This window comes from Mustelus asterias, chromosome 9 (genome assembly GCF_964213995.1).
Source record: "Mustelus asterias chromosome 9, sMusAst1.hap1.1, whole genome shotgun sequence".
NCBI classification, from domain to species: domain Eukaryota; kingdom Metazoa; phylum Chordata; class Chondrichthyes; order Carcharhiniformes; family Triakidae; genus Mustelus; species Mustelus asterias.
Window position 1 is genome coordinate 80,903,750 of NC_135809.1, and position 20,905 is coordinate 80,924,654.

Genomic DNA, 20,905 nt, shown 5'->3' on the forward strand with positions numbered 1-20,905 from the left:
TGCTGCCTCTCAGCACCAGGGATCCGGGTTCAATTCTTGGCTAAAGTCACTGTCTGTGTGGAGTCTGCACGTTCTGCCATGTCTTCATGGGTTTCTTCCAAGTGCTCCATTTTCCTCCCACAATCCGAAAGACATGCCAGTTAGGTGCATTGGCCATGCTAAATTCCCTCTCAGTGTACCTGAACAGGCACTGGAGTGTGGTGACTAGGGGATTTTCACAGTAACTTCATTGCAGTGTTAATGTAAGCCTACTTGTGACACTAAAAAAATAAACTTTAAACTCAATTCCAACTCCGGAGATTTAAGGACAAGGTCTAGGCAGGCATTTAACGGCAGATCTGAAGGAGTGCTGCACTGTTGGTGGTGATGTCCTTTCGATGAGACATTAAATCAAGGTCCTGCACTATTCGAAGAAGAGCAATGGAGTTCTCTTGGGTGTTCCTAGCCAGTATTTATCCCTCGAACAACAACACCCAGAGATTAACTGGTTGTTATCTCATTGCCATTTGTTGGACCTTATTGTGGGCCAATTGGCTGTCTCAGTTCCCGACATTACAACAATGAAGGCAAGTCAAGAGTATTTCCAGGCTTCTGAATATTTCGGACTGGTAGAGTGTAAAATGCACAACCCAAATGCAAGTTATGTCTGTGACGTTTACCAAGAAAATAGAAGGTTGAACTGGAAGCTGATCAAGCTGTGTTGTTGGAGATGGTGGCATCGTGGTAATAGGTTAACCCAAAGGCACCACCTCATGCTCTGGGGACGTGGCTTTAAATCTCACCATGGCAGCTGCTAGTATTTGAGTTCAGTGAATAAATCTGGGATATAAAGCGAGTCCTAGTAATGGTGACCATGATAATTTGTTGTAAAAACCCAGCCTAGCCAGCGAGGCCTGTGAAATACTTTTTAAAAAAATCACTACTGCCCTTTAGGGAAGGAATTCTGTCATCCTTACCTGGTCTGGCCTGTATGTGATTCCAACTCACGGCAAGTGGTTGACTCTCAACTGATCTCCGTTGGAGGGCAAGTAGGAATGGACAACAAATGTTTGCCTTGCCAGCGATGCCCATATCCCATGAAAGAAAAAAAGTTGTTTCACAGTAAAGATCATGACTGGATTGCCAATCCCTGAAGCTCACCTAATGTCTAGGATCCTGATAAACTAACCTAATGTCAGTACATGACAGGAGCCTGTTGCTTCCTGACCACAGTTACTCCTGCGATCAATTGAGAGATCTTGATCTAATTGGTAGATCTTGTGCACACATCTAAACAAGCAATCATTCTCCCAAAGTAAATTCCAAAAGGGGTGGCACGGTGGCACAGTGGTTAGCAAAGAACAAAGAACAGTACAGCACAGGAAACAGGCCCTTCGGCCCTCCAAGCCTGTGCCGCTCCTTGGTCCAACTAGACCAATCGTTTGTATCCCTCCATTCCCAGGCTGCTCATGTGACTATCCAGATAAGTCTTAAACGATGTCAGCATGCCTGCCTCCACCACCCTACCTGGCAGCGCATTCCAGGCCCCCACCACCCTCTGTGTAAAAAAACATCCCTCTGATATCTGAGTTATACTTCGCCCCTCTCACCTTGAGCCCGTGACCCCTCGTGATCGTCACCTCCGACCTGGGAAAAAGCTTCCCACTGTTCACCCTATCTATACCCTTCATAATCTTGTACACCCCTATTAGATCTCCCCTCATTCTCCGTCTTTCCAAGGAGAACAACCCCAGTCTACCCAATCTCTCCTCATAGCTAAGACCCTCCATACCAGGCAACATCCTGGTAAACCTTCTCTGCACTCTCTCCAATGCCTCCACGTCCTTCTGGTAGTGCGGCGACCAGAACTGGACGCAGTACTCCAAATGTGGCCTAACCAGCGTTCTATACAGCTGCATCATCAGACTCCAGCTTTTATACTCTATACCCCGTCCTATAAAGGCAAGCATACCATATGCCTTCTTCACCACCTTCTCCACCTGTGCTGCCACCTTCAAGGATTTGTGGACTTGCACACCTAGGTCCCTCTGTGTTTCTATACTCCTGATGACTCTGCCATTTATTGTATAACTCCTCCCTACATTATTTCTTCCAAAATGCATCACTTCGCATTTATCCGGATGAAACTCCATCTGCCACCTCTCCGCCCAATTTTCCAGCCTATCTATATCCTGCTGTATTGCCCGACAATGCTCTTCGCTATCCGCAAGTCCAGCCATCTTCGTGTCATCCGCAAACTTGCTGATTACACCAGTTACACCTTCTTCCAAATCATTTATATATATCACAAATAGCAGAGGTCCCAGTACAGAGCCCTACGGAACACCACTGGTCACAGACCTCCAGCCGGAAAAAGACCCTTCGACCACTACCCTCTGTCTCCTATGGCCAAGCCAGTTCTCCACCCATCTAGCCACTTCTCCTTGTATCCCATGAGCCTTAACCTTCTTAACCAACCTGCCATGTGGGACTTTGTCAAATGCCTTACTGAAATCCATATAGACGACATCCACGGCCCTTCCTTCATCAACCGTTTTTGTCACTTCCTCTAAAAACTTTACCAAATTTGTAAGGCACGACCTCCCTCTTACAAAACCATGCTGTCTGTCACTAATGAGATTGTTCCGTTCTAAATGCACATACATCCTGTCTCTAAGAATCCTCTCCAACAACTTCCCTACCACGGACGTCAAGCTCACCGGCCCATAATTTCCTGGGTTATCCCTGCTACCCTTCTTAAACAATGGGACCACATTCGCTATCCTCCAATCCTCAGGGACCTCACCCGTGTCCAAAGAAGCGACAAAGATTTCCGTCAGAGGCCCAGCAATTTCATCTCTCGTCTCCCTGAGCAGTCGAGGATAGATGCCATCTATCCTCGACTGCTCACCGATGCAAAGTATTCATTTAGGATCTCCCCTATTCCCTTGGGTTCTAAGCATAATTCCCCTCCTTTGTCCCTGAGAGGTCCGATTTTCTCCCTGACAACTCTTTTGTTCCTAACGTATGAATAGAATGCCTTAGGATTCTCCTTAATCCTGCCTGCCAAGAACATCTCGTGACCTCTTTTTGCCCTTCTAACTCCCCGTTTCAGTTCTTTCCTACTCTCTCTGTATTCCTCCAGAGCTCCATCTGTTTCAGTTGCCTGGACTTAACGTACGCCTCCCTTTTCATTTTAATCAGATCTTCAATTTCCCTGGTTATCCACGGCTCTCGAATCCTACCTTTCCTATCTTTCCTTTTTACAGGCACATGACTATCCTGCAGCCTTATCAATAGTTCCTTAAAAGACTCCCACATGCCAGACGCGGACTTACCCTCGAACATCCTCTCCCAATCAACATCCACCAATTCCTGCCTAATCCGGCTATAGTTAGCCTTCCCCCAATTTAGTACCCTGCCCGTAGGACAGCACTCATCCTTGTCCATTACTATCCTAAAGTTAACAGAGTTGTGGTCACTATTTGCCACGTGTTCCCCTACCGAAACTTTGACGACCTGACCGGGCTCATTTCCCAGAACTAGGTCCAGTATAGCCCCCTCTCAAGTCGGGCTATCTACATACTGTTCCAAAGAACCTTCCAGTACGCATTTTACAAATTCCTCCCCGTCCGGACCCCCAGCTCTAAGCACTTTCCAGGCTGTGCCAGGGAAATTAAAGTCCCCCACTACAACAACCCTATTTTTTCTGCACCTATCCAGAATCTCCTGACATATCCTTTCCTCCACTTCCCGTGGGCTGTTGGGTGGTCTGTAGTACACCCCCAGCATAGTGACTACACCCTTCCTGTTTCTGAGTTCCACCCACAGCGACTCAGTACATGACCCCTCTAAGTTGTCTACACTCTGCACCGCGGTAATATGCTCCTTAACTAATATCGCTACTCCCCCACCTTTTTTAGCCCCTCCTCTGTCTCGCCTAAAACACTTATACCCCGGAATATTCAGCTGCCAGTCCTGTCCTTTTAACCAAGTTTCCGTCACCGCAACCACATCCAAATTCCGCATAAGCATTAAGGCCCTAAGTTCGTCTGTTTTACCCGTTACGCTCCTCGCATTGAAGCAGATGCACTCCAGACCTCCAGGCCCACTCAGGTCATCCTCCTCCAGAGTGCTCCTCTTCTTAGCTAGCCTTGCCCTGGCCCCCAGCTCAACCCCAGCCTCAGTATTTACTGACCTACTGTTTTGTTCCCCACCCCCCTGCCACACTAGTTTAAACCCTGCCGAAACACTCTAGCAAAACTCCCAGCCAGGATACTTGCTCCCTTCCAGTTGAGGTGTAACCCATCCTTTCTGTTGCCTCACTGCGCCAAGGACCCAGGTTCAATTCCCAGCTTGGGTGACTGTACGGAGTTTGCACATTCTCCCCTTTTCTCTGCCTGGGTTCCCTCCGGGTGCTCCGGTTTCCTCCCACGCTCCAAAGATGTGCAGGTTAGGTGGATTGGCCATGCTAAATTGCCCCTTAGTGTCCAAAAATGTGTAGGGTAAACGGATTAGCGGTGTAAATGCGTGGGGTTCTGGGGATAGGGCGGGCATTGTGCCTGGGTAAAAAACACTGTCAGAGAGCTGGTGCGGACGCAATGGGCCAAATGGTCTCCTTCTGCACTGTAAGGATTCTAGGGATTCTACTGGACAGACTTTTAAAAAGGACCATGTAATAATTTTGTCCACTGTTGTGCTGCTGGGTACAGTTCCAAAGATTATAGGAATATATAAAAACAAGATAATGGGACCTTCATCTTCTTCCAGACAAACACTATATGGTTGTGCATGTAGAATGGAGTCTGATTAATAACAAACAGTAACACTGATGCACCCATTGCACTATGTCCTTCCAGCCACCCTCTCCCCAGTTTTATCTCATAACAATTTTAAATCAGATTGGCAAGCAGTGGAGTATTGTACATTCCCCACTGAGATAGTGTTAAACTGGAAGAAGCTGTGGCTGGAGTGAAACACCATCTCGGGGCGTCTTGTTCAGGAGGCGCCATCACTTGCCAAATGCGTTGTGCTAACGTCCTTGGTTTTTGACAGAAACTCTCATGAGTTACGTTTTCCAATCGTCAAGTATTTGACTTTAACTGCCACCTCATTCAGTCTTCCATAATCGAATGAGGCCGAGGTACCCAGGTAACGTTTGAGCTGACCATCTGAAGAAACATCCATAAATGGAGACATGGTGGCACAGTGGTTAGCACTGCTGCCTCACAGCGCCAGGGACCCAGGTTCAATTCCAGCCTCGGGTGATTGTCTGTGTGGAGTCTGCACATTCTCCCCATGTCTGCGTGGGTTTACTCCGGGTGCTGCAGTTTTCTCCCACAGTCCAAAGATGTGCGGGTTAGATTGATTGGCCATGCTAAAGTAACCCTAGTGTCAGGGTAAAAATGAGGGGTTACAGGAATGGAGCCTGGGTGGGATTGTGGTCGGTGCAGACTCGATGGGCTGAATGGCCTCCTTCTGCACTGTAGGGATTCTATGATTCTAACCTGAAGCAGCCTCGATAATACTGTCCTGACGTGTTGCTCTTTAGATAATTGCAGAGGTTTATAACATGGCATCGATAGAGCAAAACCGGACTATTCACCCTAACTGCTTCTCACTTGTAGATGCATCAAGCTGCTCTTAAATGAATCAATGCTATTTGCTTCAGCATTGCAAAGTGGCAGCAAGGTCCACATCTCCACCATTCTCTGTAACACTTTATTTATTTGTGATTAGTGACTGTCTATATTTCTGCCACCTCTTTCTGGACTGTGGATTGGTAGATCTGTCTACTAAGCTGCCAGAAAGTTTATATTTATGAGGAACCTGCCTTTCACTATGGGTCACCCAGCAGATTCCAGCTGGTCACACAGGCAGTGGTGACCCAGTAGTGATATATATATTTTTTTAATTTATTCTTTACCATGGGATGTGGGCATCAGTGGCAAAATCAGCATTATTGCCTATCCCTAATTGCCCTTGCACTGAATGACTTGTTCGGTCATTCCAGAGGGCAGGTAAGAGTCAGTCACATTGCTGTGGATCTGGAGTCACTGGGCCAGACCAGGTAAGGATGGCAGATTTCCTTCCCTAAAGGACATCAATGAACCAGATAAGATTTTACAACAATCACTGATAGTTTCATGGCCACCTTCACTGAGACTAGCTTTATATTCCTGCTATATGATTTGAATTTAAATTCCATCAGCTTCTGTGGTAGGATTTGAACGCCTGTCTCCAGAGCACGAGTTTGGGCCTCTGGATTACTAGTCCAGTGACAGTAAAACTACACCACCGTTCCCCATTCTACCCCCCCTCCCCGTCCCTTTATGAATTGACATGGTGATTTGGCAAGATGATGCCAAATTCCATATTCATAAATGACCTGCACTGAACATTTTTCTCACCAGCACTCACCTTTTAGCTTATCCCACCTGATCTTGTGCGTGTAGAATTTACAATAACAAGGACTGGATCTGCACAGGTCTAGGCACGGGGCAGCACAGTGGCATCGTGATTAGCACTGCTGCCCCACAGCCCCAGGGACCCAGGTTCAATCCCGCCTCGGGTCACTGTCTGTGTGGAGTTTGCACATTCTCCCCATGTCTGCGTGGGTTTCTTGCGAGTGCTGCAGTTTCCTCCCACAGTCCAAAGATGTGTGGGTTAGGTGGATTGGCCGTGCTAAATTGCCCCTCGTGTCGGGGGATTAGCAGGGTAAATGTGCGAGGTTATGGGAATAGGACTGGGGTGGGACTGTGGTCGGTACAGACTTGATGGGCCAAATGGCCTCCTCTATGCTGTCGGGCTTCTATGAACACTGGACTAGTCACAAATTCTGCTGTAATTCCAAAGGAGACAGTAGTCCTGCAGACAGCCTTTTATTAATGCAGGTATTGAGGTGTGGGTCACTGTCATTAAATCCCTTTTCCCTAAAGGGATTAATTCTGCTGTCTGACTGGTGGCACTTTTACCTAGTTAATCCATACAGGTAGTTATTGCTGTTCCCTACTGGCAGCTTTTCTGGTCAATAGTTATTGCAATTTGTGTGCGTTCAGTTGGTGAGGTCAGGCACACCAAGGCAAAAAGCATTTCAGCTGTCAGTCTCTTGCCCAAGGTATTGACTGCACTCAGTGTTTCCATATATGGTTTTGTATACTTGGTGCGCCACTAATACCTGCTTGGATAGGGTTGTCAAATCCCGCGACTGAAGTGAAATGAGGTATTTTCACAGTCAGCCTTGTCAGAGATACTGAAATTTGCTAGCAGTGTGCAGAGAACCTGAGAACCTTTTGAACTGTGATGAGGGTGAGTCAAGCCATTGCTTTTCCAGCAGGCTTTACACCAGGATAAGGTCATTCCAGCCAGGATGCAAGAGGGTTAAAAATAGAAACCATTTTCTCACAGCAATCTGCAAGCCATTGTTTTAAAAAGTTTATTTATTTGTGTCACAAGTAGGCTTATATTAACACTACAATGAAGTTACTGTAAAAATCACCCAGTCGCCACACTCCGGCACCTGTTTGGGTACACTGAGGGAGAATTTAGCATGGCCAATTCACCTAACCAGCACGTCTTTTGGACTGTTGAAGGAAACCAGAGCATCCGAAGAAAAACCCACACAGACACGGGGAGAACACCGCACAGACAGTGTCCTAAGCCGGGAATTGAACCTGGGTCCCTGCATTGTGAGGCAGCAGTGCTAACCACTGTGCCACCTCTGCCGCCCTACTATCCCTATCAACATGGTTAAGAATTTGGAATATTCCCCTTCCAAACTCCTCTCTCTCAGCTTTTCCAGCCAGTCATTCAGACAATCTGCTCCACTGGGTGTTTTATCCCTGTCCTTCTATCTGACAGAATAATGGCTACCTAGTGACACTGTCACTTCAAACAGCAAATGTCGATCACAGTTGCTACATGCAGGGATGCTATTCAATAATTCATCACAGAGATTCCCTCTGCCTAACCTGTCATTGACTTTAATTTTGTCTTGTACAGCTGCCACATCCAGTCTACCTTAGGTATATGTGAGGGTTTCTAACATTTACAGCACTCATTCTGAGGGAAGTTATTTCTCTATCTTGTGTTAAATGTGCAAATCCATCACTTGGAAGAGAGGCAATTGTTTGGACATAAAAAGATAAATGAGGGGAAATTAAATCTCACTTTCACATCAGTCCTTTAGTGTAGGATATGTAGAGTTCGTGATGTAATTTTATCTCTGTGTAGATTACAATGTTTTGCTTCAGTTGTACAGAGCAGTGGTGGGCAATCAGTGGTCCGGGGGCCGCATGCGGCCTATTTGGATTCTGTGTGCGGCTACACTCTCCGTGTAGTTTTTTTTCCCACCAGTATGACTGAAGTGATGCGTATAACGCAAGGTCAGGTGAAGTGAGGTGCGTGCTGATTGTACACACACTGACTGTGAGAGACGTGCATACCCTGTGTCCAAAGTGTAAATTTTTATTTTGTTTTTAACCACTTAAAGTTGATGACAGCTCTATTAATACATGAATAATTTTCTATAACTTATGAAATATTTGGTGTGTATTAAATGTATTTAAAGCTTTAAATTTATTTATTGGTGTCACAAGAAGGCCTACAGTAACGCTGCAATGAAGTTACTGTGGAGATCCCCTGTTGCCACACTCTGGTGCCTGTTCAGGTACACTGAGGGAGACTCCTGGAGTTTGCACATTCTCCCCGTGTCTGCGTGGGTTTCCTCCGCGTGCTCCGGTTTCCTCCCACCATCCAAAGATGTGCGGGTTAGGTTGATTGGCCATGCTAAATTGACCCTAGTGTCAGGGGGATTAGCAAGGTAAATGTGTGGGTTTACGGGAATAGGGCCTGGGTGGGATTGTGGTCGGTGCAGAGTCAATGGGCCAAATGGCCTCCTTCTGCACTATAGGCTTCTATGGTTCTATAATTCTATGACAGTGACCCAAGCCAGGAATCGAACCCGGGTCCCTAGCACTGTGAGGCATTAGTGCTAACCACTGTGCCACCGTGCCGCCCCATTTAATCTTATTCATGGGGTTGTGGTTCGTGAACAAGCCCGATTTCAATCTTGTGGCCCACTGAGATGAAGGAGGGCCACTCATGTGGCCCCCCCCACTTGTCCACGTTGCCCATTACTGATGTAGAGAACTAGTCTGACCCAATCTAGAGTATTGTTTTCAGTTCCTGGAACACAGACTGATCTTGGTGGAGTGCAGATATATTTGAATGACCCCAGGGCTCAGAGGACAAGCTGCATTAACATGGCTTGTAGACTAAGGGGTGATCTGATTGAGGTGTTTAAATGGTTGAAAGAATTCGGCAGGGTAGATAAAGAGGAATGGTTTTCTCAGGTGGGAGAATTAAGAACCAAGGGCCATAATCTTAAAAATTGAGTTTAGCCTTTTGCACAAAAGGTGGTGGAAATTTGGAACACTCCCCAGAAAGTTATGTGAAACTAGTTCAATTGAAGCTTTCAGGACCAAGGTTTTGCCGGGGTAAGGGCACCAAGTGAGGTGTAGCATGGGTCATAACTTGGAATTGAGATGCAAATCAACCATGATTTATTGGAATGGTGGAGCAGGCCCAAGGGACTGAACAGCCTATTTCTCTTCTGACTTGAGTGGTGTATATACAGCCCTACATTACCTGAGCCTTGTTTTTATTTCATACATCAATCTGCCATTGTGTGCTGGGGCCTTGGAGAACAGGTTTAAATTTGGAGATGTCAATGTTGGTTCTAACCTGAGACAAGTTGCGAAAAAGAAAAACTTTTGTTTACGTTATTGAAGATAAGGTTTTCAACTCTGAAGGGTATCAAGTGCTCTCCGAACAAAACCCCCTCAGCCAACTTGACAGGGAAAGACCCGAGCAACTAGCAATCATGCTCATGTTTGAAGCACTACGTGAGTTCCCAAGGACCTTGAATGCATGTATTTGCCAGTAGCATTGGTATTTCACAGCAGTCAGTAGCTTTGCTCCAAATTTCACACACTGATACAGACTGTTAATCCTTGTGCAATTCAAGCCCACTGGAGAAAAATATATATGGATTTCAGATCCTCTATCACTGAAGGACTCATGTGGTGTGCAGACATGACAGAGATGGAAATCTTGTTTGTTTTTTTGAGAATTGCCCATCTTGGTTATTTTAATTCTCAGACTGATGTATTTTTTATTTTTCCAGGTCTGAGAAACTTGCCACATCCAGTACAAGTTCAGGTAAGGATGGCCGAATTTTATTGCTTCCTGAGAATCTTTTAACTGAGGCTTCCAAAGCGTTGTTATATCATTATAAATAATGACAAGTGTTATCTCTGTTGTATTGCTAATGCTGCAGTGTCCTTTATATTCCAGTGTGGCAAACACTGGCCCTTTCCCGACAGTGCTTCCAATACTGTCTTATCCCTTATCTTGAAAAGAAAGATAATAGAGAGAAAATAAACAACGAGGGCAAACGAGTGAGGAATATAAAAACTGACAAGAGCTTATTTACGTATGTAAAAAGGAAGCAAGAGATCAAAGTGAACATAGGCCCCTTAGAAAATTAATCTGGGGAGATGGTTATGGGGAAGAAGGAAATGGCAGAGGAGTTAAACAGATATTTTGCATCAGTCTTTACAGTGAAAGATATTTCAAATATCCCACTAATACTAAAGAATATAGGAGAGGAATTAAGTACCATCACCAGAGAAGTAGTATTAGACAAACTAATGAGGCTATAGGCAGAATAGTCCCCTGAGCCCGGGATCCTAAAATAAGGAGCTACAGAGATAGTCAATATATTGGTTGTAATTTTCCAAAATTCCTTGGATTCTGAAGAAGTACTGGAGGATTGGAAACCTGCCAATGGATTCAAGAAGGGAGGGAAGCAAAAAGTGGGTAACTATAGGCCGATTAGCCTCACGTCTATTGTTAGAAAAATGTTGGAATCAATTATTGAGCAAGTAATAGCAACACATTTGGAAAATCATAATCTAATCAAGCAGAGTTGGCAGGGCTTCATGAAAGGGAAATCTGACTATTTTATTGGAGTTTTTTGAGGAAGTCTCAACCAGAGTGAAACCAGTGAAACCAGTAGATATGTTGTACTTGGACTTCCAGAAAGTGATCGACAAACTACCTCACAAAAGGTTAAGTCATAAGATAAGAGCCCATTGTGTTGGAGATAGTATATTGGCATGGATAGAGAATTGGCTAATGGACAACAAACAGCAAGTGGGGATGAGGGGTTCTTTTTTAGGTTGGTGACCTGTAACCAATGGGGTTCCATAGGGATCAGCGCTGGGACTGCAATTGTTTACAATATATATTAATGATTTGGAAGAAGGAAGTGAATGTATTGTAGCTAAATTTGCAGATGATACAAAAATAGGTAGAAAGGCAAGTTGCAAGAGGGATACAAAGAGATATTGATTGATAGATTAAGCAAGTGAGCAAACTGTTGACAAATGGAGTAAAATATGGGGAAAATGTGAAGTTGTTCATTTTGGAAGGGAGAATAAAAGAACAGTATTATTTAACTGGAGGAAAACTGCAGAAAGCTGCAACACAAAGGGACTTGGGGCTATCTGTGCACAAAACACAGAAAGCTGGCACATAGGTGCAGCAGTAATCAAGAACGTTGGCCCTTTTATCAATGGGGTTGGAGTACAAGAGTAGGAAAGTTGCTGCAACTGTACAAGGTACTGGTGAGGCCACATTTGGAGTATTGAGGGCAGTTTTCATCCCCTTATTTAAGGAAAGATATTACATTGGAGGCAGTTCAGAGAAGGTTCACTCGGATGATCCCCAGTGTAGAGGGATTGTCTTATGATGAAAGATTAAACAAGTTGGGAATCTGCTCATTGAATTTAGAAGAATGAGAGGTTGAAACCTCTCATTGAATCATGTCGGATTCTTTCAGGACCTGACAGGGTAAATGCCAAGTGGATATTTCCCCTCATGGGAGAGTCTAGGACCAGAGGGATAGTCTCAGAATAAAAGGGCACCAATTTAAGAAATTAGATGAGGAGGAATTTTTTCTCTTTGAGGGTCATGATTGTTTCAAACTCCTTGCCACAGAGAGCTGTGGGGCAGAGTCCTTGTGTATATTTAAGGTTGCAATAGATATATATTTGATCAGTCAGGGAATCAAAGGTTACGGGGAAAGGGGCAGGAAAGTAGACGTGAGGAATGTCGGATCAGCCATGATCCTATTGAGTGGCGGAGCAGGCTGGAGGGGCTGAATGGCCTACTCTTGTTCCTATTTCTTATGGTCTGTCAGTAACACTGGAGTGTCCTTACACTGCACTGTCCCTAACACTGGAGTGTCCCTCACCCTGCATTGTCCCTAAACTGGGGTGTCCCTTACCCTGCTCTCTCATTAACACTGGGGATCGCTGGAAAGATTGGCATTTATTGCCCATACAACTGAGTGGCTTGCTCGGCCATTTCAGAGGGCATTCAAACATCAGCTGTGCGTCTGGAGTCTAATGTAGGCTAGACCATGTAAGGATGGCAGATCCCATTCCCTAAAGGACATTAACAAACTAAATTTATTTTTAACGTATAAAGCTGGTAGTTTCGTGGTTACCATTACTGACGCAAGCTTTTATTTTATTAAATGAACTGATTTTTAAACTCCCCACTGCTGGTTGGATTTGAACTTGTGCTTCTGGTTCATTAGTCCAGGCCTCTGGATTACTGATCCATTAACATAACTAAATCTTTAAACACTGTGGTATCATAGCATTGGTGTATCACTTACCCTGCTCTATCTGTAATACTGGAATGTTGTTAATATTGGAACGTCACATACTCTGCTGTATCATTTACAGAGGTACATCAGTTCCACTGCTGGGTCCAGAATGCTGAATTAGTACAATGCTGTTATTAGGTATTGGTATGCCCTACCGTGTCAATGCATTGGAGTGTAATTTGTTGTGCTGTGTCAGTGATTTGAAGTTTCTGCTGTGTCGGTAGCACTGAAGTACCAGTGGCCATGCTCTGTCTGTGATGCAGTTCATTCCCTTGCTAATTTTGTAGTTTAGAATACAATATCAATACTGCTGTGGTGTCAGTAATTCTAACTGTGCATTGTGGTGTACGAGGGAACCTTGTGGAATAAATACTGAAAAAATGGAGAATTGCCAATGGAAACCACCAAGTCATGGAGCAGTAATTTCTTTACTGTCTAGATGTAACTGTAGGAGATCCCGGTATGGCTGTCACCTCTAGTTATCCTGTAATGTTTTTGACTGCTGCTGCTGTCATATATCTTTCAAGTATTTATTTCACCAAAGGTTGTGTTAAGATTTGCAACAAAGCTTTATCTTGCTGAAAAGTGAGACATGTTGCTGAAGCTTTTCACCTTTCAGGACAAACACAAGAATGCCAAATTTCAAACAATCGTAACAATTTATAGTACAGGAGGAAAGGGAGCTGATTGGTTAGTGTCACAAACTGCGTGGATGTTATCTGCGAGGGCATCTCAACTTGAAACGCCGGTTCATGGTAGTGTATAGTTTTGGTTTCAAATGGTGTGAGGATTCATGTGAAATCTCCAGTAAGAAGAACCAACCCAGTCATCATGTAACAATTACTAAAGACTATTTCTTAAAGTAAAGAAAAGACAAATGCACACTACTAGGACTATAATAGTCTCAGACAATTAAATATATGAACTAGTAAACACACAGAGTTATCTCAGAAGACTAAGGAAATTTGGCATGTCAGCTCCAACTCTCACCAACTTTTACAGATGCACCATAGAAAGCATTCTTTCTGGTTGTATCACAGCTTGGTATGGCTCCTACTTTGCCCAAGACCGCAAGGATCTACAAAAGGTTGTGAATGTAGCCCAATCCATCACGCAAACCAGCGTCCCATCCATTGACTGTGTCTACACTTCCCGCTGCCTCGGCAGAGCAGCCAGCATAATTAAGGACCCCATGCACCTCGGACATTCTCTCTTCCACCTTCTTCCTTCGGGAAAAGGTACAAAATTCTAAGGTCACGTACCAATCGACTCAAGAACAGCTTCTTCCCTGCTGCTGTCAGACTTTTGAATGGACCTACCTTGCATTAAGTTGATCTTTCTCTACACCCTAGCTATGACTGTAACACTACATTCTGCACTCTCTTGTTTCCTTCTCTATGAACAGTATGTTTTTGTCTGTATAGCGCGCAAGAAACAATATTTTTCACTATGATAATACATGTGATAATAATAAATCAAATCAATCAAAGAAATTACCCTTGTCTCAAAATATATGCCTGCATGCCTGATTTCCTTAAGACTTCCCCATTCTCAAACAACATCCAAATTAAAGAAACCTATGTGTTAAATCCAGCTTATAGTTACCACACATTACAAGGTGGATGATCAAGTCTGGGAAGTGTCTTTTCCTGGCCCAGCGAGGATATTTAAACTGCCTTTGAGAAAATTCCAGCACTATCTTGGTTCTAAGGCTTCTTAGATGTTAGAATGGCCTCTGAGCTGTAAATCTGACCTCTCCACGTCTTAAATGTTGCAATGCCTTATTTGCTGTTAGATGTTAAATTGGTCTCTCAGCTGTGAAATGTTAAACAAGACAGACTGCTCCTGCAGGTGCTGGCAATTATACCCTGGCTCCACTGATTTTTTCCCTCTGTGTATGTGGGCTGTCTGCATCTCTTGCATTCCATGACTCTCAAAATTACCATCTCCACTGATCTCTTCGTCCTCTAGGTAAGCTGTTTCCTAATAGCTATTTACATCTTATTCTGTTGCTAATCTCGTTACTGGGAAAGGTCACATCTCATTGTCCCTTTTGAATGTTGGCTACTGCTGTTGCTAGGCAAATCCCTGACAGTTGGAAAGTCAACTTTGATTGGCTGAGGCGCTACCATGGTGAATGCATCATAGAATTATCGGTCCCGGGCAATTTGAAGAGTCAGGCTGCAACATATTCCTTTTGTTTGCAGAGAACAGATCTCTGCATTATTTCGCTTCTGAGCCACATTGCAAGCTCAACCTATTGTTTTAAACTGGTTTTTAGTGTAGCTATTAACACACTCAGCATTGTTTTGTAAGTGCTGCCCAATCACAGAATAACATCTAACTAGGTGTTTTGCAAGCACGAGGTGGTTGAGTACAATCTGTACTCTGCCTATTACAAACAAACTAAGGAACATACTGTTTGATAGTAGCTATTATCTTTTCATTCCACTCCAAAGCTTAATCTGTTAGATGGCTATGTCACCTTTTCCAAAGTGGAGAAATAGAACCGGGCAAAGTGAGAGGAAATCAAGGCTGCTGCATCAGTTCAGGCAAACACATGTAGGTTTAATCACAGTGAAAGGGTTAAAGATTCATCTTCACTGCTGGGGAAAAAGGACAATTTCTTGCACTTTAAGATGTTTGTGGTAAATGTCACATCTTTAGCTCAGGTTCTCAGTTCCTAACCAACATCTGAACTTGATTTCTTTCTGCGGTCCATCCTCATTCCTGTCGGTCTGAAGCTAACAGTCATCCAGATATTTTGATTTCTATTGGCCATCTTGCGGAGTTGAGACTGGAATTTCTGGCAGACATCCAGGTTCTCTGTCGAATGCCTGAGAAGCCCTCGACTCATGCCATTGCTCCCAATGGGCCAATCTCCATTCCGTTTCAGCTTCTAAAGTTCTGAAAATGAGGTTATCACCTCATCTCCTTGATTTGCAATTCAGGGGTGTTGGACCAATCCTATCTGATGACCATCACACAGTACCAAGAGTAGGATTTCCACGGGGTAGTGTCCTCGCCCCACTTTAGCTGCTTCATCAATGATCTTCCCTCCAAAATAATGTCAGAAGAGGGGATGTTCACTGATGATTGCACAGTGTTCAGTACCATTCACAATTCCTCAAATAATGAAACAGAATGTGCCCTTAGGCTGCAAGACCTGGACAACATCCAGGCTTGGGCTGATGTGTGGCAAGTATCAGGCAATTACCACCTCCAACAAGAGAGAATTTAACCATGCCCCCTTAACATTAAATGGCATTATCATTGCTAAATCCCCCACTGTCAAGGTCCTTGGGCTTGACCAGGAATGTAACTGGACCAAACATATAAGTACTGTGGCCACACGAACAAGGAATCCTGTTGGAAGTAACTCACCTTCAGACTCCCAAAGCAACTTACCATTTACAAGATACAAGTCAGAAAATATGATGAAATACTTTCCATTGGCCTAGACGAGTGCAGCTCCAACAAAACTGAAGAAACTTGACATTATCCAGGACAAAGCAGCCCAATCCACCACCCTAAAAAAATTAACTTCCAGCACAACAGTTGCAGCAGTGTGTGCCATCTACAAGTTGCACTATGACAACTTGCCAAGGCTCCTTCAATATCACCTTCCAAAACCACAACCTCTACCCCCTGGAAGGCCAAGGGCAGCAGATGCATGGAAACACCCAGCACCTTCAAGTTTCCCTCCAAGCCAAGTACCATTCTTACGTACCACCCTTTCTTCATTGTTACCACCACCTTCTGAAGGGCCATTAGGGATGAGTAACAAATGTTTGCATTTCCAACAAAGCTCACATCGCATGAATGCAACGTATCATCACCCTGATGATCTTTCCAGAGGAAGAAAAAAATTTAATTTCTCCTGCTCCTTGCCTCATGCGCCAAGTCTTGTTAAAACGTTCTTAGTAACAGATTCCAGCACTTTCCTGATGACTGATGTCAGGCTAACAGGCCTGTGGTTCCATTTTCTTTCTCCCTCCTTTCTTGAATTGCGGTGTTACATTTCCGAGCTTCTCGTACTCTGCAATCTTTCAGGTGTTTAAGAAATTTTGGTAAGTTATAGTCAGTGTATTTTTTTTGGAACCCTAGGAGGTAGATCATCAGGTCCTGAGGTTTTGTCAGCATTTACTCTCAAGTTGCTACAGTGTTTTTTTTCTGCTAATATTAACTATTTTCAGTTCCTCGTTCTTATTGGCCTTTTGGTTACCATCTATTTCTCGTATTTAACTTGTGTCTGCTGTGAGGACAGACACACAATATTTGTTCAATGTCTGTACCATTTCCTCATTCCCCTGGATAATTTCTCCTGTCTCTGCCTCTAAGGGAGCCATGTTTTCTAATTGTGACTCTTCCTTTTTACATACTTGTAAAAGCATACTGTCCTGGCTTGTTTGCTCTCATTCTGTTGTTTTTTTTTACTTTTTTAATCAATTTTTGGTCATCTCTTGCTGGTTTCTGAAACTCTCCCCATCCTCAGACTTACTAGCATTCTTTGCAACATTATAAACCTCTTCTTTTAATCTAAAGCTAAAGGTTTTGTTTTTAATGGGACATAATTTTGTTGGAACAATACAATTGGTCCAGCTCTTGCCCTAGAACCTCTATATGTTTGATCCAAGACAATCCTAGTGGATCCAGATTTTCTAATCAACATTATTGTAGTCATACTCGCAGGTATCTGCTGATTCCCATTTTTCCTTTCTGTCGATGAGGTGGTGCTGCCCCACCTCCACTCGGTCCCCGCAATGCAGTGGCTCAGATTGTGAATTCATTGGGATTGAAGGAAGGAAAGTACTTGCATTTATATAGCCCCTTTCACAATGTTGCAAAATGCTTTTCAGCCAACAAACTAAGTTTTTGAGTGTAGTCCCAGTTGTAAGACAGGAAACCTGGAAATCAATTTGCACACAGCTACAAACCACAATGAGATAATGATTATATAATCTGTTTTAACAGTGTTGGTTGAGGAATAAAAATAGAGCACGACCCGGTGATAACTCTGCAACTCTTTTGTTTTGAATAGTGCTCTGGGTTCTTTTATATACACCCATGAGGGCACATATGGCCTCAGTTTATTGTCTCAACTGAAGGATTGCATGCCTGACAATGCAGCACTCCCTCAGCACTGCATAGGCATGTTAGCCTAGATTTGGTGCTCAAGTCTTGGAGCCTTCTGACTCAGAATCGCGAATGCTGCTGCTGAGCCACAGCGATGACCAAACCTGCGCCTATCCCCCAAGTGTGTGGTGCCAAATATTGTTGGAGCTTCAGCGTGCCTCAACATTTGAATTTTCTCTTCAAGTTCCCGTTTTAAAAGGTGAATGAGTTTCAGTAGGTAACCGAAGAAGGTACTTCAAACATATCTTTCTGAGTCAGTTTAATCCTATGATATCCAGACTGGATCTTTCTGCTTGGCTCAGGAATATCAGTCTGTCAGCTCCCATCACACATATGGGCATGGCAGCATTGTCAGACATGAGTAGTTGCAGGCAGTGAACAATTTTTCTTGCGTGGCTGACAAATCACAGCCTCCAGCGGGTTTTGACAGTTTCTGGACAAGGATGGCTCAGTTGAATGATTCCCAATCACATCAGCGATTGACAGTATAATTAACATGCTTTCTTCTTAGTCTGCGCCTGATTGTAAGAGGGTTTAAGCACTGTAATCAATTGTAGGTAACTCTGGTAAGAGTCTTGCGTAAAACAAGAGTACACCGAACCTGCAGTTTGAGGGATGGAGTTGTGTGATGTTTCAGAAGCCAAGATTAAAGTTTTAAAGTTTATTTATTAGTGTCACAAGTAGGCTTACATTAACACTGCAATGAAGTTACTGTGAAAATCCCCTCGTTGCCACATTCTGGTGCCTGTTCAGGTACACTGAGGGAGAATTTAGCATGGCCAATGCACCTAATGCCTTTTGGACTGTAGGAGGAAACCGGAGCACCCAGAGGAAACCCACGCAGACATGGGGAGAATGTGCAGACTCCGCATAGACAGTGACGCAAGTCAGGAATCAAACACGGGTCCCTGGCATTGTGAGGCTGCAGTGCTAACCAGTGTGCCACCCAACTTAAACTGCCTACAGTGATCTTCAATTTAATTATTATAGAGTATGTGCCTATGCCACTAATTATAATTCGAAGTGTTATTATTTTAAAATTCTCTCCTAAAACAGAATGTCAAAACAGTCTTCAGAATGAGGTTACGAACATTCTGGAGGGAAAGCAGAGACACTCTCCTAGTCACTCCACATCCCAATTGGATATTTATTGCCATTCCTTAATTGTCACTGGGCCAAAATCCAAGAACATCTCATCTAACCACGCAATCTGCAGGTGCTCAAGAAGGTCACTCACGACCAGCTTCTCAAGGGCATCCAGGGATGAGCAATAAATGCTGGCCTAGGCCATATCCTAACTATTAATTTAAAAATATTAAGGTAGAGCTTGATCTTCTGACAAAGTAGAAGGAACTGGTGGTGCATGTGGTGAACAAGATGGGAAGGAGATCAAAGATGTTAGCCCTCAGTGGGAGCAAGAGAGGTACTGAGGATAACTATGGGCTTATTCGAGGAGCAGCCAAATCTGAAAAAGTGTCAGGAAGGCAAAGAAATAGTGAGAAGCTAGCACGGGGTCAGGTGGGGAAGGAAGAATGAAAGGTGGCACGATGCAACAGAAAGGAGGTGACAGAAAGATTCGAAGGGCAAAGAGAAACATCTGGTCCACAGGTGGCCTTTATGTGTGAGCCAAGTGAACGAGTGTCAATAGACGTCTATGGTGCAATAGGCAGAGGGGAACTTGCCTTTATAGCCAGTCACCCATTGTTAGTGTGTACACTTTCCAGCAGGGCTTACTGATCGATAGGATCCCTTGCCATTTCCAGGACACTGAGAATTATTTCAGTGCCCCCTCCCTCTGCTGATAACAGCTAACTCAACACAAGCAACCATTGCTCTGGGTACCCCCCTCATCTTTAGGTGGCTGGACCAACACTGTGGCCTTTAACTAATTCAGATGACAGAGAATGGGAGTTTTAATGGATTTAAGGCTTAGCAGGCTACTGAGATTTATCCTCTAAGTTTCTATTATGTGGAAAGGGAGAAATGAAAAATAAGTTACCGATTAACTGCATGACTCTCGAGTTGTGCAACATTCATTTAGTTGATGGATTACAGAGTTGTCATCCTGGCTTATTCACGCAGTAGGGAGAAATCAAATGTAGCACATTGCATGCTAATGTTTTGTGCGATGCTTCTAGTGCCATGCTCCTAATGACTGTAAACTGCTCTCACCATAGCTACCACCAGTGACAAGCCCTGTAATCACCAAGTACTTCAACATGGTATTACACAGCTTAAAGCACTCCCTCTGCAGAGGCAGCCCACGCTATGGAGGAGAAGATCTGTAATTATATTGCTGAGGAGATTTTCCTGCGGGGTTCGTGAAAATAAAGTGTGAAAATGTCTCAAACCCCATTCCACGTGATGTTGATGATTGAAATGCTACATTACAATGGTTTACTGATATCTTTACCTAATCCAGTGGTGAAGATGATGTATTGGCTTCATGTAGAGTTGTGCCTTGTACTGATTCATAATGCAGTGCAACCAGATAACAGACCAGGAGCATGTATCATCGAATCCCTACAGAAGGAGGCCATTCGGCCCATCGAATCTGCGCCCATTCGGCCCATCGAATCACCGACTCTCCGACAGAGCATCTTTACCCAGGCCCAGCCCCCATCCCCATAACCCTAAGTTTAAGTTTATTTATCAGTGTCACAAGTAGGCTTACATTAACACTGCAATGAAGTTACTGTGAAAATCCCCTAGTCACCACACTCCGCGCCTGTTCGGGTACACTGAGGGAGAATTTAGCATGGCCAATGCACCTAACCAGCACATCTTTTGGACAGTGGGAGGAAACCAGACCACCCAGAGGAAACCCACGCTGACACGGGGAGAATGTAGCGCCTCCTGATGAGACCATTCGGGTCAGGAGAGAGCTGGAGATGAGTCAGCACCAGATTACATCCTAATAAGCCTGCTAGGTTTTTCTTTTGTAATGTAATTTTTTTTCCTCCCTCCGCTGTGCAGGTTTCTCCCATAAGAGGATGAGGTGGGGTCTGGCTTTCAGCCTCTGCTGCAGCAGCCCCGTAACTAGCCACCGGG

At 44.2% G+C, this 20,905-nt stretch overlaps 1 protein-coding gene across 2 annotated transcripts in view; it reads left to right on the plus strand.

Annotated features, from left to right (window-relative positions):
* The window catches only part of dgkza (diacylglycerol kinase, zeta a), a 515,809-nt gene that overhangs the window by 439,614 nt on the left and 55,290 nt on the right, over window positions 1–20,905 (plus strand). For both annotated transcript variants that reach the window (XM_078220418.1, XM_078220419.1), the window contains one exon: window positions 10,166–10,200. In XM_078220418.1, coding sequence (XP_078076544.1) covers window positions 10,166–10,200 — 35 coding nt within the window. The remainder of the gene's footprint in view (window positions 1–10,165; window positions 10,201–20,905) is intronic.